Raw genomic sequence first — 15078 nt, forward strand, 5'->3', positions numbered from 1 at the left:
TCTTTTTTCTTAAAACTAGGTGCAATATGATGTCCGTGGGATCTTGGAGAAAAACAGAGATACGTTTCGAGATGACTTGCTCAACTTGCTAAGAGGAAGTCTGTAGCAGGCAAAGGAATGTTTGTGCAAATGTTCTTAATTCACAAATACAGAATAAATTGCTATTACATAAGAAACTTAAAATTGTTTTCCCCGGGTAATATTTCATCAATAAAACGATTCAAAAGTATAATATAATCATATAAGCAAGATCGGGCCCAATGAGTCACGTCTGTAATCCCAGCACTTTGGGAGGCCAAGGACGGCAAATCACGTGAGGTCAGGAGTTTGAGACTAGCCTGGCCAACATGGTGAAACCTCATCTCTACTAAAAATACAAAAATTAGCTGGGCATGGTGGCAGGTGCCTGTAATCCCAGCTACACGGGAGGCTGAAACAGGAAGTTCGCTTGAACCCGGGAGGCAGAGATTGCAGTGAGCTGAGATTGTGCCATTGCAGTCCAGCCTGGGCGACGAGTGAAACTCTGCCTCAAAAAATAGATACATAAATAAAATATTAATAATACAATCAATGATGCAGCTTAGTGAGCTACTGAAATAAACCACAGACGCATAGGTAACCTACTATTAATCCTCTTATGCAGATGAGGAAACTGAGGCTTTAACTAAAGCTGTTAAGTGAGTTCCCCAAGACCTCTCAACTGGTAGCCAGTGACCCATCAAGCCCAGTTTTGATTTGGTCTGGTTGGCTTCAGAACCTAAGGTCTTAAGCACTGTGACCTGCTTTCTTCACAGGGAGCTTTGAGCTGTGTGTTAAGTTGGTTTCAGCCTTGGTTTTACAGAACTCCTATGTCTCTAGTTAGTAAGGAATGTCAAAGAAAATAAACACATCTTAATTCAGCTATAATTATAAATTTATTACCTATTCACTCATTCATGAATTATAACTTTACACCATTAAATCAATAAAGAAAACAGGCAGAAACTTTCAGTGATTAGTTTAGATATTTATATGTATTAGTCCAAGAAGTGTTCCATTTTTAGAGGCTTTATAAGAGGGAAAGATGTTAGGGAAAAAACCCTTGCCTGAAAGCTTTCAGTGCCTGCATTGGATCTGGTAGGAATCTGTAACAAAAACACATTTTTAATATCTAAGGAAGGAAAGTAGCAAAAAAGTTTAAAAGCTATAATATTTTTAGAAATGTAAATACGAGATGGCCACTCTGCCACTTAGAAATGAATTGGGACTAAGGGAGCCCATATGTGGTAGTATCAGCCTAGAAACTCAGAATTTGAAATATTTGATCTTCTGACTTATTTTAGTTCTTCCATGTGAGGATTCACTATTTACAACATGGGTAGTTATTTTATTTTTATGTGAGTTTTCAGACCTGTAAAAATGATGGGTGTTTTTTATTTTTATTTTTATTTTTATTTTTTTTGAGACGGAGTTTCGCTCTTGTTACCCAGGCTGGAGTGCAATGGCGCGATCTCGGCTCACCGCAACCTCCGCCTCCTGGGTTCAGGCAATTCTCCTGCCTCNCCAGCACTGTGGGAGGCCGAGGGGGTCAGATCACTTGAGGTCAGGAGTTCAAGGCCAGCCCAGCCAACATGGTGAAACCCCGTCTCTACTAAAAACACAAAAATTAGCTAGGTGCGGTGGCATGCGCCTGTAATCCCAGCTACTCAGGAGGCTGGGGCAAAATTGCTTGAACCTGGAGGGGCAGAGGTTGCAATGAGTGGAGATTGCGTCACTGCACTCCAGCCTGGGTGACAGAGCAAGACTCCGTCGTAAAAAAAAAAAAAAAAAAAAAAAATTATTCTGTGAAATAAAGAACCATACTTGTTTTGTAAATCTCTGATATAATTTCCATAATCTGAAACATTGAATTCATCATTAAACATTTGGTATTTGTTTGAAATTGACTATGTCAGTTAGTTCAGTACCTGACAGGATGCCATGTATCAGGCCTAGAACTGGATTTAGATGAAATCGTCTATGTTTTGTTTGCTTGTCTGTTGGCATTGGAAGTTTCTGTGTCAAAGGAACAGGGAGCTGTAATTATTAGTGTAGCAAAGGATAGAAAATGAAAGAATGGTTGAGGATGGCACGGCTTTGTTTTGTTCCTTGACTTGCCATTGCTTTTCACATGAAGATTTATTAGAAAAAGTAAGTAAACTTGATTTAATCCACATTTTCTTTCATAATAACAATTTTCAGAAATTATTGTTTGTGTGAATTAAGCAGAGGAAACATCTCTGAATATAAATCTGATTTATCTCCCCAGAACCGAGTAGTAAGGCAAAATCCCGGGGAAAGGAATTATCACATATTTTATGCACTGCTGGCAGGGCTGGAACATGAAGAAAGAGGTAAGTGGGATAGCAGCCGGGTAAAACTGACTAGCAACTCATCTTCCATTTAAATAGATGTCAGTCAGTGAGAAGACATCTGTTTTAATGCTGACATTCCACCAGTAGCAATGAAATTTACATTATGCAAACACCAAAAGGATGCTGAATTTACAGTAGAGAGAAATAATAGAGGGAGAAAAATATCAATAGAGAAACCTTGAATTTTTTTTTTTTGACACTTGGTACTTTTTTTTTTGAGACGGAGTTTCACTCTTGTTACCCAGGCTGGAGTGCAATGGCGCGATCTTGGCTCACCGCAGCCTCCACCTCCTGGGTTCAGGCAATTCTCCTGCCTCAGCCTCCTGAGCAGCTGGGACTACAGGCATGCGCCACCATGCCCAGCTAATTTTTTGTATTTTTAGTAGAGACGGGGTTTCACCATGTTGACCAGGATGGTCTCGATCTCTTGACCTCGTGATCCACCCGCCTCGGCCTCCCAAAGTGCTGGGATTACAGGCTTGAGCCACCGCGCCCGGCCGGATGGGTGTTTTTTAAACATGTGCCGTCAAAGCAATTTCTTCGTTACCGGAATTAATGTGATACATTTAAATAAAAGCCCTGTGTTGATGTTAAGTAGAAGCAATTTGTCATAGTGAAAAGATTGCAGGCCCAGAGACCAGCAAGGTGGAGTTTCTCCAGTTGCTTCTGTGTTAAGCAGTTTTGTGAGTTGGGTAAAGAACTTCCTGTCTCAACCCCAGGTTACTCTTTGCAAACTGAGGAGCTGGGGCTGTTCGCTTGCTTCACTCCTTCACCTTTGACATCCGTGACATTTTAATGGAACCAAAGCTGTTCTCCAAAGAGCTCAAAACACAGTGAGAGAACTTCAAAGAGTGAGCATTAAAGAGCACCCGAGAACAGAAATGACAAAGGTTGGGCAAAACAAGAAGTGACCAGGGAAAGCTGTAATATTGCTGCTTGGGGAGATGCAGATGGTCAGAAGTCTTCCCTGACTATCCTGGTGACAGTGAAGCCACCAGCTCCATAGCCCATGATACCTTCCGTGCAAGGAAGATTAAAAAATTATTGAAGCCTGGACGCAGTGGCTCACGCCTATAATCCTAGCACTTTGGGAGGCCGAGGCGGGTGTATTACCTGAGGTTAGGAGTTCGAGACCAGCCTGGCCAACATGACAAAACTCTGTCTCTACTAAAAATACAAAAATTAGCCAGGTGTGATGGTGAACACCTGTAATCCCAGCTACTCGGGAGGCTGAAGCAGGAGAATTGCCTGAACCTGGGAGACAAAGGTTGCAGTGAGCTCACATCATGTCATTGCACTCCAGCCTGGGTGACAGCGCAAGACACTCTGTCTCAGAAGGAAAAAAACCCAAAAAACTGAGGCTTAGGAAGAGATGAAACATCTTGCCCAAGCAGCACAGCTAGGAAGTGGTGGAGGCGGGATTTGAACCATCGCCTGCCTCACCCCGGAATTAGTGTTCCCCAGGAGCACCTTTCCATCTGTTAACTGCTTTGATCTCTGCAACACTGCAAGGTGGGCAAAACAAATCTGTCACTTCTGCAGGCGAGGAAGCCGAGGCTAGAGGTTTAGATGGCATTCCAGAAAGCACAGAGCTCCTACATGGAATACCACCCTGCGTCACTGTCAGGCCAGTCCCCTTCTCTGCAAGACTCTGATCTCTGACACTGCCACATGTTTTCAGTGCCTAAAACTCTTTGGCAGTGGTTGGTTTGAAATCTTCAGAAGCTGTCTTAGTTCTTCCAGGCCTAGGGTGTACTACTTTGAATTGTCATTGGGAAAGGGCACCATTAATTACAGTAATCTTGCACCTAATAATGGGTGTGTATGCCTTACTGTCCTGCTTTTGCCCCACACAGATTCGACTTTGTCTACGATCTTTTTGAACATGTTTCAAGCCGCAACAACCAGGATACCTTGAAATGTGGAAGCAAACATCGGCGGCCCACCGTCAGCTCACAGTTCAAGGTTCGTTTTCACTGCTTGTTTAGAGGAGTCCATTGTTACTGTCTTTGTAAGAATTCAAAAGAAGAATTGGGTGTATGTGAAGTCTATGAGAATATTTGTTTAATTTTGTTTCCTTTTATTCTCATGCTTTTAAACCAGATAGTACTTTAGAAATAAGAGGTTTTGCTCACATCTGTAATCCCAGCACTTTGGGAGGCCGAGGTGGGCAGATCATCTGAGCTCAGGGGTTTAAAAACAGCTGGGACAACGTGGCAAAATCTTGTCTCTACAAAAAGTACAAAAATTACCTGGGCATGGTGGTGCACGCCTGTGGTCCCAGCTACTCGGGAGGCTGAGTTAGGAGGATTGCCTGAGCCTGGGAGATGAAGATTGCAGTGAGCTGTGATCACACCACGCACTCCAGTCTGAGTGACAGAGTGAGACCTAGACTCTGTCAAAAAAAAGAGAAAAGAAATAAAACAGACTTTTTCTCTGAGTCAGATGAAACTATATAGATCTTTTTTTAAAAAAAAAAAAAATAAGAAATAGCTACTTCTTCTAAGGTTTTGGAATAGCAACCTCCTTAAGGCCATTTGGGACCACCCTGATTTGTATTTAGAGGCTCATGTGGAAATGGGATACGTTTCTTCTCATGTCTAGATGTTGCTTTTTTTCCCCCGGGTGTGTTTGTAGTATCATAACTAGGGATATCAACCAAGTCTATGGTTAGAGAAGACTGATGTCAGCTACCTTGTCCTAGGCTCTTAATCTTACAGCAGTGATGTTCAGTTTTCTTTTTCTAGAACATTGGTTTTGCCAGGAGTTCTCTGGGGAAGCTTTTTATTTTCCCAGTATGTATGTGCCTGCATGCATGTGTGTGTTTATGCATGTCTGTGTGTGTGTGTGTGTGTGTGTGTGTGTGTGTGTATGTATGTATGTATGTATGTATGAAGCAGGGTCTTGTTCTGTCACCCAGACTGGAGTACAGTGGTATAATCACACCTCACTGCAGCCTCAGACTCCCAGGCTCAAATGATTCTCCCACCTCAGTCTCTGAGTAGCTGGGACTATAGGTGTAAGCCACTACACCCAGCTAATTTTTTATTTTTTTGAGATGGAGTCACGCTCTGTTGCCCAGGGTGGAGTGCGGTGGCACAATCTTGGCTCACTGCAACGTCCGCCTCATGGATTCAAGCAATTCTCCTGCCTCAGCCTCCTGAGTAGCTGGGACTACAGGTGTGCACCACCACACCCGGCTCATTTTTTACACCCAGCTAATTTTTAGATTTTTTTTACTGGGATGGGGTCTTACTGTGTTCCCCAGGCTGATCTTGAAATTCTGGCCTCCAGTGAATCCTCCTGCTTTGGCCTCTCAAAATGCTGGAATTACAGACACCAGCCACTGCATGAGGCCTTGGAAAGTTTTTGGAATGTTTGAGACTTAAACTGGACTAGCAGTGAAGAAAATGGAAAAGGGTGGGCGCGCTTTTCGGGTGCAGGTGGAGGCAGAAGAGCCCAGGCACAGAGATGCAAGCCCTGTCTCCTAGGACTGTCAACAGACAGTAGAACACCAGCCAGACAGGACACGTGGTGAGAACTGAAGTTGGTATCAGAATATGAAGGGCCATGAGCATCAGGATGTTTTGTCCTGCGAGAAATTTTAAAGTTTTCTGAGCTGGAGAAGTGATGAATCCAGGTACAGCTAGTGCTCGACTTACGACCATGGTCGGGACAGCAGACCGGTCGTAACACAATTTGGTCGTAAGTTGAGTAGGCTATATGTACAGTTGAAATGGTGCACGCGGAGATGGTAGTGCTGTGGGAAGCTGGTCCGCACTGTTGTATGCCCAGCTGGGCAATGTTTGAGCTGCCAGACGTGGAGCAGTCGTGGCTAGCGATTGTGGTCGTAAAGTCGAATGGTCGTAAGTTGCATAGGTGGTAAGTCGATCAATACCTGTAGTGTTTAGACAGTTCAGTTTTCTTCAGCAAGATTACAAGAAGGAAAAAGAGACAGAGATGGAGGGAAAGCCAGTGGATTAAAGGAGAATTAAAAGATATATCAACCAAAAAAAGATATATCAACCATTCAATGAATGACTCGTATTTGCATTCTGATGCAGAAGAACAAACTGTTTCAAAATTATGGGCTGGCCGGGCGAGGTGGCTCATGCCTGTAATCCCAGCATACTGGGAGGCTGAGGCAGGCAGATCATGATCAGGAGTTCAAGACCAGCCTGGCAAACAAGATGAAACCCTGTCTCTACTAAAAATACAAAAAATTAGCCGGGCATGGTGGCACGTGCCTGTAGTCCCAGCTACTCGGGGGGCCAAGGCAGGAGAATCACTTGAACCCAGGAGGCGGAGGCTGCAGTGAGCCCAAATTGTGCCACTGCACTCCAGCCTGGGCGACAGAGCAAGACTCCGTCTCAAAAAAAAACCAAAAAAATTGACTGGGCATGGTGACACATGCCTGTAATACCAGCACTTTAGGAGGCCTAGGTAGAAAGATTGCTTGTGTCAGGGAGTTCGAGATCAGCCCGGGCAACATGGTGAGGCCTCATCTCCACCAAGAAATTAAAACATTAGCCTTGCATGGTGGCATGTCCATGTAGTCCCAGCTACGCAGGAGGCTGAGGTAGGACGATCACTTGAGTTGGGAGGTTGAAGCTGCAGTGAGCTGTGATCATGCCACTGCACTCCAGCCTGGGTGACAGAGTGAGACCCTGTCTCAAATAAAAATAAAAATCATAAAATTTGAAACAGTTAAGCATTTTAATATGAAATGTGAGACCATTACACATGTTAATATTAGTTTAAGGAATTCATGTCAGATCTTTTAAAGTGTGATGATACTGTGGTTACACAATGCTTTCAGGTGTTTAGCCTTTAATCCTGCAATGCTGATGGATGAAATCACATGATGTCTGGGATTTGCTTTTCCACAGGGGTGGGTATTGTATGTATGGATCAGGTAAAATGGGATTAGCCATGAGCTGAAGCTGGTGATGAGAACTCATTGTATGCTTCTGTCTGCTTCGGTAAATGTTAAAAACTCCCCCCAAAATAAACTGGAAAAATAAAGAAAATGGTATTAAAGATTAAGCTGGAGTCTGGTGATTTGAAGGTAAGAGTGAGAGATTGTGGCTCAGAGACCCGTGAAATACTGGGATAGACTGTCATTTTGATGGAAATAATGAATTAGGAGGAGTAATCACAGTGGAAGAGTGGCTGCTTCTCAGTTTTTCTGTCTTAAACATTGAAATAAGGCCGGGCGCGGTGGCTCAAGCCTGTAATCCCAGCACTTTGGGAGGCTGAGGCGGGTGGATCACGAGGTCAAGAGATCGAGACCATCCTGGTCAACATGGTGAAACCCCGTCTCTACTAAAAATACAAAAAATTAGCTGGGCATGGTGGCGCGTGCCTGTAATCCCAGCGACTCAGGAGGCTGGGGCAAGAGAATTGCCTGAACCCGGGAGGCGGAGGTTGCAGTGAGCCGAGATCGCGCCATTGCACTCCAGCCTGGGTAACAAGAGCGAAACTCCGTCTCACAAAAAAAAAAAAAAAACAAAAAAAAAACATTGAAATATCCTAGGATGGTTTTTGTTTGTTGACAGAATGGCTTATTAAAATTGTACTGTTTCAAAGGAAGTGATAAATGAGTTTGGTGTATTAGCAAATCATTTCAGTTATTAATACATTGAATCGTAATATCTTTATTTTATATTAGAATGACAATTTAAAAATGAAAGCCTCTAAGTTATTACTCCTATGATTTATGGTGTGTTTTTTAAATTCTTGTTTCTAAGTGCGTAGAGTACTGAGAAATTTAAAGAATGACATAATAGGAGACTAAATCAACATATACTTTTTTCTTTCTAATAGGACTCACTGCATTCCTTAATGGCAACGCTAAGCTCCTCTAATCCTTTCTTTGTTCGCTGTATCAAGCCAAACATGCAGAAGGTAAGATTTATGACAGTCCTAGGCTGGGCTCTGTCTTGAAGGACACAGCCTCCTGGGGTGGTTACTCGAAGATTTGGTTTCTCCAAAGGCCTTTCATTGTAGATGGTTGGAAATGGATATGACATTATTATAACTTGACATTAAATGAAAAAGTTCCCTTTGTCCCTTGAGCCTGTTCATCTGCTTTTGAGTGATGTTATTAAGCTTTAGGGAAATCTATTTGAAAAGGAAACATTGTGAAGCCTTTACTTTTTTTTAGCATTTGGTTTAAAATTCTTGGGAAAAGTTCCAGAGTACGATACACCTTTGTAGAGGAATTATTTGATGTGTGGTGGCTGATTCTTTTTAAGTTTTTATTTTTGTTTCTTTCTTTTCTTCTTTTTTTGCTTTATTGTTATTTTAAACATGGTGAAGAGGCTTTAAGTAGTAATGCTAGATTTTAAGTACTTTAAATAGTTGATTATAACTAATTAGAAGACGCCCAAAAGAATGTCATAAGTATTAATGTCTTGGCTGTTTGATTTCAGCTTTTTAATTTCATAATCCCATTAGAAACAATGTAAGTTTAAAAAGGAAAAGCTCCCTAAACAAAGAAGCTATTGTGTTAGATATACGCAGTCGCTGAAGCCACAGCTAATTGGGTAGCTTGTCTTAAAGAGTTGTTAATGCATTTAAATTATTTTGATTCAGCAAACATTAGCGTCTTAGGAACGCTTCTTACGGGAGAAAACCCCTACAAAATTGTAATTTTAAGAACTCCTTATTTTAAAGAACTAGATGCCATCCTCATAAGGTTTAAGGTAAAAAATCTGATCAGAGCTGTTTCCCATGAGACTTGGTTTATTACATTCTGGTAACTTGACTGATGCTGGATCTTATTTTTTATGTCAACCAATTGTGTTTGTCTTAATATGACATGGATTCCTCATTTATAGTTTAAAGATGTATGCTTATAGGGACCACAATAGCCAGGCGCGATGGCTCACACCTGTAATCCCAGCATTTTAGGAGACTGAGGTGGGCGGGTTACTTCAAGTCAGGAGTTCGAGACCAGCCTGGTCAATGTGGTGAAACAAAAATACAAAATACAAAAATTAGCCAGGCATAGTGGCGCATGCCTGTAAACCCAGCTACTCAGGAGGCTGAGGCATGAGAATCACTTGAACCCAGGAGGCGGAGGTTGCAGTGAGCCAAGATCCGCCACTGAGCTCCAACCTGAGTGATAGAGCCAGACTCTGTCTGGAACCACAATATTGAATTCTGTGTCTTCCAGAGGGGCAAAATTGGACATTTCTCGAAGAGAAAGTAACCTGTTCAGTTTGTTTCCTTACTGTGAGGTATAATGGGTAAGAATTTCGTGTTTGTGTGACCTGAAATGACGAAGTAGTCTTCTGTGGAAGATCTGTGCTGACTTTATGTGCATGGTTCTGGTAGTTTAAAAAGGAACCCATCTTTCCATTTTTCAAATGTATGTCAAAAAATTTAAGATTATCACAAAAAAATGACAACAGAAGCAAATGCATAGCTTTTTTGGAGATATAATGTAGGAAATTAATAGTTAGAACATCTCTCTCTGTATATAACACTATGTCATGTAGCTGGTTTAAATCCTACTTCATTTGCTTTGTACACCCCGGAGGGCAGAATTTACCAGACAGTAGAGGTGGGCTTTGCGTTTTTGATGTAGATGCCAGGAGTTGCTCAATCTCTGATGGTGTTCTCTCCCCTTTTTACGATAAGGGTAATAGTGCCATATTTCATTTTTCAAACGGGCAAGGTATTTTCTCGATGTAAAGTCTTGGGTGCTTGGCTGGGCATGGTGGCTCATGCCTATAATCTCAGCACTCTGGGAGGCTGAGAGGTGGGTGGATGGCTTGAGGTCAGGAATTCGAAACCTGGCCAACATGGTGGCACCCTGTCTCTACTAAAAATACAAAAATTAGCTGGGCATGGTGGCAGCACGCGTCTGTAGTCCCAGCTACTTGGGAGGCTGAGGCAGGAGAATTGCTTGAACCCGGGAGGCGGCAACTGAAGTGAGCCGAGGTTACGTCACTGCATTCCTGCCTGTGGGACAGAGCAAAACTCTGTTTCTAAAAATTAAAAAACTGAAGTCTTGGTTGCTGGTCTGCCTCTCACAGTTTCTGGTGAGCCATAGTTTAATTGGAAGCTTTTTTTCTCGTTTTTCGTGGTGTGAAACAGTTTTACATTCATTGGCATCTGAAATTCCCACCCTGGCAGTGCTATAATAAAGATAGAAAATTTAATTTGAAATACGCAGTCCCCAGCGTTTCTGTTTTCTCTCTGGGATGGCACAGAGTTAGTTTTTCCTTCAAATTGTACTAGCTTTTGAAATTAGGCCTCCTTGAAAGCAGTTCAGCAGCCAGAATATGCAGAACCGACCTTATTTTTCCATGCTGAAATTTAGTAGTACCTAATTGCTTTGGATTTTGCATTTTATTTCATTGTATTTTATTATTTTTCACTTTTTTTATTATTATTATTTTGAGACGGAGTCTCACTGTGTTGCCCAGTTTGAAGTGCAGTGGCGCGATCTCGGCTTACTGCAACCTCCGCCTTCCGGTTTCGAGCAATTCTCCTGAGTAGCTGAGATTATAGGTGCCCACCACCACAGCTGGCAAACTTTTGTATTTTTAGTAGAGACGAGGTTTCACCATATTGGCCAGGCTGGTCTCAAACTCCTGACATCGCACCCAGCGTGGGTTTTGCATTTTAAAAATGAACTAACTCAACCTCATGTTTGCATCTGTGTTGTCTTGCTTTACATGTCCTGAAATATGGCAGGTGCTAATTAATAACCCAGCAAGCGATAGGCTATAGAAACCTTTCACAGAATATCTTGGTGCCCTTTTAAAGGCACTCAGAAGGCTGGGCGTGGTGGCTCACACCTGTAATCCCCGCACTTTGGGAAGCTGAGGTGGGCGGAGTTGAAGACCAGCCTGGCCAACATGGTGAAACCTTGTCTCTATTTACAAAAAAAAAAAAAAAAAGCCATGTGTGCTGGCACATGGCCTGTAATCCCAGCTACGTGGGAGGCTGAGGTAGAAGAATTGCTTGAACTCAGGAAGCAGAGGCTGTTATGAACCAAGATCATGCCATTGCACTCCAGCCTGGGCAACAGAGTGAGACTGTCTCTAAATAAATAAATAAAATAAATAAATAAATAAATAAAGGCAGGCACTCAGCAAGTGAAGGCAGAGGCACAAGAGCTGACTTGTCTGAGGCCTAAAATGTAGGTGTGGTGGTAAATGGAGATGCTAATTTGATTATGGAAATACAGCTATGTCTCGATTGGCATTCATTTAGTTCCATTGGAAATACTGGACTGTCACTGCCTATTATGTTCTGTGAAATGTATGCAAACAACCTTTATTTAGAGTTCTTATATATTTTTTAAATCCAAAGATAGATTCTTTTAGATATTTCACAGGAGAAATCTTGCCTTCTCCCTCCTTAGAGATGGGGAATGTGTATTTTCAGCGTGGGGGGATGAGAGTTTTTCTTCATCTCGTTTTCCTCTCCAGCCGCAGTCCATCAAAGGACTTGGGAGGTGGTATTCAAATATGTGTGTATTTAGGTATTTTGTGCATTATTCAGGAGCAAGGAGCATAGGTTTTAACAAATATATAATTTTTTTTTTTTATTTTGAGACAAAGTTTCATTCTTGTTGCCCAGGCTGGAGTGCAATGGCCTGATCTTGGCTCACTACAACCTTCGCCTCCCAGGTTCAAGTGATTCTCCTGCCTCAGCCTCCCAAGTAGATGAGATTACAGGCATGTGCCACCACACCCAGCTAATTTCATGTTTTTAGTAGAGATGGGGTTTCTCCATGTTGGTAAGGCTAGTCTTGAACTCCCGACCACAGGTGATCTGCCCACCTCGTCCTCTCAAAGTGCGGGGATTACAGGGATGAGCCATCGCACCCAGGCAGAAGTATTTTTTTTTTGTAGGTTATATGATCATAAAGAAATCAGAATGATAGCTCTAAAGTCCAGTATTCTAGAGACCTGTAGGATTAGAACAACAGAAACACCTGTAGCTGCTTTTGTGCCTTCACAAGTAGATTGAAGTCTCCCACATTTGCAGGGCTAGTGAGAGCACACCCCCTTTACCTGCCGTGGTTTTCAGGACAGGCTGCCTCTCCTCCTTGCCAAGGGTTTGAACTCCAGCATGGGCATCTGGGCCTAAAGAATCTAGAAATTCTTTGTGAGCTTTTGTTTGGATTATTTGTGATTTTTTTGTTTTTTCTGAGATGGAACCTCGCTCTGTCACCCAGGCTGGAGTGCAGTGGAATGATCTCAGCTCACTGCGGCTTCTTAACGCCTCCTGGGTTCAAGTGATTCTCCTGCCTCAGCCTCCCATGTAGCTGGGACTACAGACATGTGCCACCACTCCCAGCTAATTTTCGTATTTTAAGTAGAGATGGGGTTTTACCATGTTGGCCAGGATGGTCTCGATCTCTTGACCTCATGATCTGCCTGCCTCAGCTTCCCAAAGTGCTGGGATTACAGGCATGAGTCACTACGCGCAGCCTAATTTTTTTTTTAATTTGGGTTTTCTACATTTTATTTTGAAAAAGCGGTCCAGAGAAGGAGTGTATAACTGAAATGTTGAACGCATGTGTCCATTCAGGTGTCACAACATGTGGGCTTTTTTCTTCTTCTATAAAAAGCCTTTTACTGATCTTGAGTGTTGTATGGAAGGCACTTGGCTAGCCTCATCGGTGCTCAGTGAGGAAGCAGCTAGAAAAGCCTGCCTCCTCCGAGAGGCAGGGCTGCCGCGGGCCTTGGCCATGGATGCAACCTTCCGCCGAGCTTTGAGTTTTCAGAGTTCACAAAGGGTAGACCTCTCCATTACGGGAGTTTCAGTTGGTAATGACACCTTTTAGCTTCGTGGATTGTGATTTGCTTGGATGGTAGCAGTGGCAGCCAAAAGCGCTCCAGCCAACCACAGATTTCTGTAAGATAGAAAACCTGCTTTTCCTCATCAGAATCTCCCCAAGGGCGTCCCTGCCTGGTGTTTTAGCAAGTAAGTTCCAGACAGAAAAGTCTCTCATTAACATTCTTCAGAAACGCCCGGAGGAGGTTCCAGGCAGAATGAAAGCAGGGAACTGACAGATACACATCGGGACACCTTCTGGGGTGTGAGAACCAGTTGTGGGAGTTGCCTGGGTCTGTTTCCTGCAGATTCAGCCCGTGCTGTCCCTTGGAACCCACCTGGCTGGCTTTCCTCCCCATTCTGTCTTTACGTTTGCTGTGTCCAGGACGCAGGTTCTGGGAGGGAAACCTCGTGGTTCCAGCAGCATCGTCTTTAAATCTTTAACTGGACAGAACAGTACCCTCAAAGATTCGGTCCAGCCTTCTCCAAAAAGGCAGGGGCCTAATCTAATGTTTCTGGGACTGGGATCTTGTGCAAGAAGGTCTGTAGCACAAGCAGCCTTTTAAGTAGAGTCTACCTTTCTTCCCTTCCTTTCCCTTCTTTTCCTTCCCTTCCCTCCCCTTTCCTCCCCTTCCCTCTCCTCCCATCCCCTCCCTTCTCTTCCCTTTCTTTCCTCTCCCTCCCTCTTCTCTCTCTCCTTTCTTTTCTTTTCTGTTTTCTTTCTAGACAGAGTCTTGCTGTCTCCCAGGCTGGAGTGCAGTGGCGCAATCTCAGCTCACTACAACCTCCACCTCACAGGTTCAAAGCATTCTCTGCCTCAGCCTCCTGAGTAGCTGGGATTACAGGCATGTGCCACCACACCCGGCTGATATTTGTATTTTTGGTAGAGATGGGGTTTCACCATGTTGGCCAGGCTGGTCTTGAACTCCTGACTTCAAGTGATCACCTGCCTCAGCCTCCCAAAGTGCTGGGAGCCACCACACATTGCATAGAGTCAGGTTTACTTAAGTGAAGAAGGGAGAGATGTCTGTGCTGCAAGAGGCTGAAGGCCAGGCCCCAGAGGGGGAAACCGGGAAGGCTAGAGTTGCCCTGTAGCCATATCTACTGGAAAATGGAATATCAAGTGATGGGAGGAGGAAGCTGGAGATGTGGAGTCAGGCAGGCCACGGGAGCCTTGTGAGCTGTCGGTCTCGCAGTCCCATCTGTCTCTATCCCAAGACACAAGGATGAGGACAAGGATGCTGAAACCATCTCACACAGGGGTCTTCTGTCAAGGACTTTGGGAGGATGTTAGCTCCTTTCACATAAATGAGTCCTGGTGACCCACCCGTAGTCCTGTCTTCACAGGGCTCCTTCCTAGGTCAGACTCAGCCCCTCAGGTTGACAGCATCCTAGACAGCTTATGGCCTCACACATACAGTAGAGCTCTGTGCTGACATTATAGAAGCATCAGCCTTTTGTTTCCAGGGGCATAATAACTTGATGAATGAATTTAATGAATCTAGCACATTTTCTCCTGGGGATTTATATTTATGTAATCCAGGTGCTGCCTGCATTTCTCCTTCCCTCCTTCCTTTTTTCCTTCCTTCCTGCTTTCCTCCCTCCTTCCCTTTCTCCTTTCTCCTCCCTCCCTCCCTTTCTCCTTCCCCTCCTTCCCACCCACCCCTTCTCCTTCCCCCTATTCTCCTTTCCCCTCCCTCCCTCCCTCTTTTTCTTTTCTTTCTTCCTTTCGTCCTTTCTTCCAATCTTCATTTCCTTTCTGTCTTTCAGACCTGACCAGGCCTAGTGGCTCACACCTGTAATCCTAGCACTTTGGGAGCCAGGCGGATAGCTTGAGTCCAGGAGTTATAGCCCAGCCTGGGCTACATGGCGAAACTATGTC

The 15078-nt window shown here is 43.7% G+C and overlaps 1 protein-coding gene across 2 annotated transcripts in view; it reads left to right on the plus strand.

The window, feature by feature from the left end:
* MYO10 (myosin X) overlaps window positions 1–15078 on the plus strand; it is a 276172-nt gene that overhangs the window by 172332 nt on the left and 88762 nt on the right. The window contains exons 17-19 of one of the 2 annotated variants that reach the window (XM_037737124.1): window positions 20–102; window positions 4250–4358; window positions 8220–8300. In XM_037737124.1, coding sequence (XP_037593052.1) covers window positions 20–102; window positions 4250–4358; window positions 8220–8300 — 273 coding nt within the window. Of the gene's footprint in view, window positions 1–19; window positions 103–4245; window positions 4359–8219; window positions 8301–15078 lie in introns of both variants that reach the window. The other variant, XM_017524655.2, reaches the window with a different exon arrangement.

Source organism: Cebus imitator, unplaced genomic scaffold (genome assembly GCF_001604975.1).
Source record: "Cebus imitator isolate Cc_AM_T3 unplaced genomic scaffold, Cebus_imitator-1.0 Scaffold35, whole genome shotgun sequence".
NCBI classification, from domain to species: Eukaryota; Metazoa; Chordata; class Mammalia; order Primates; family Cebidae; genus Cebus; species Cebus imitator.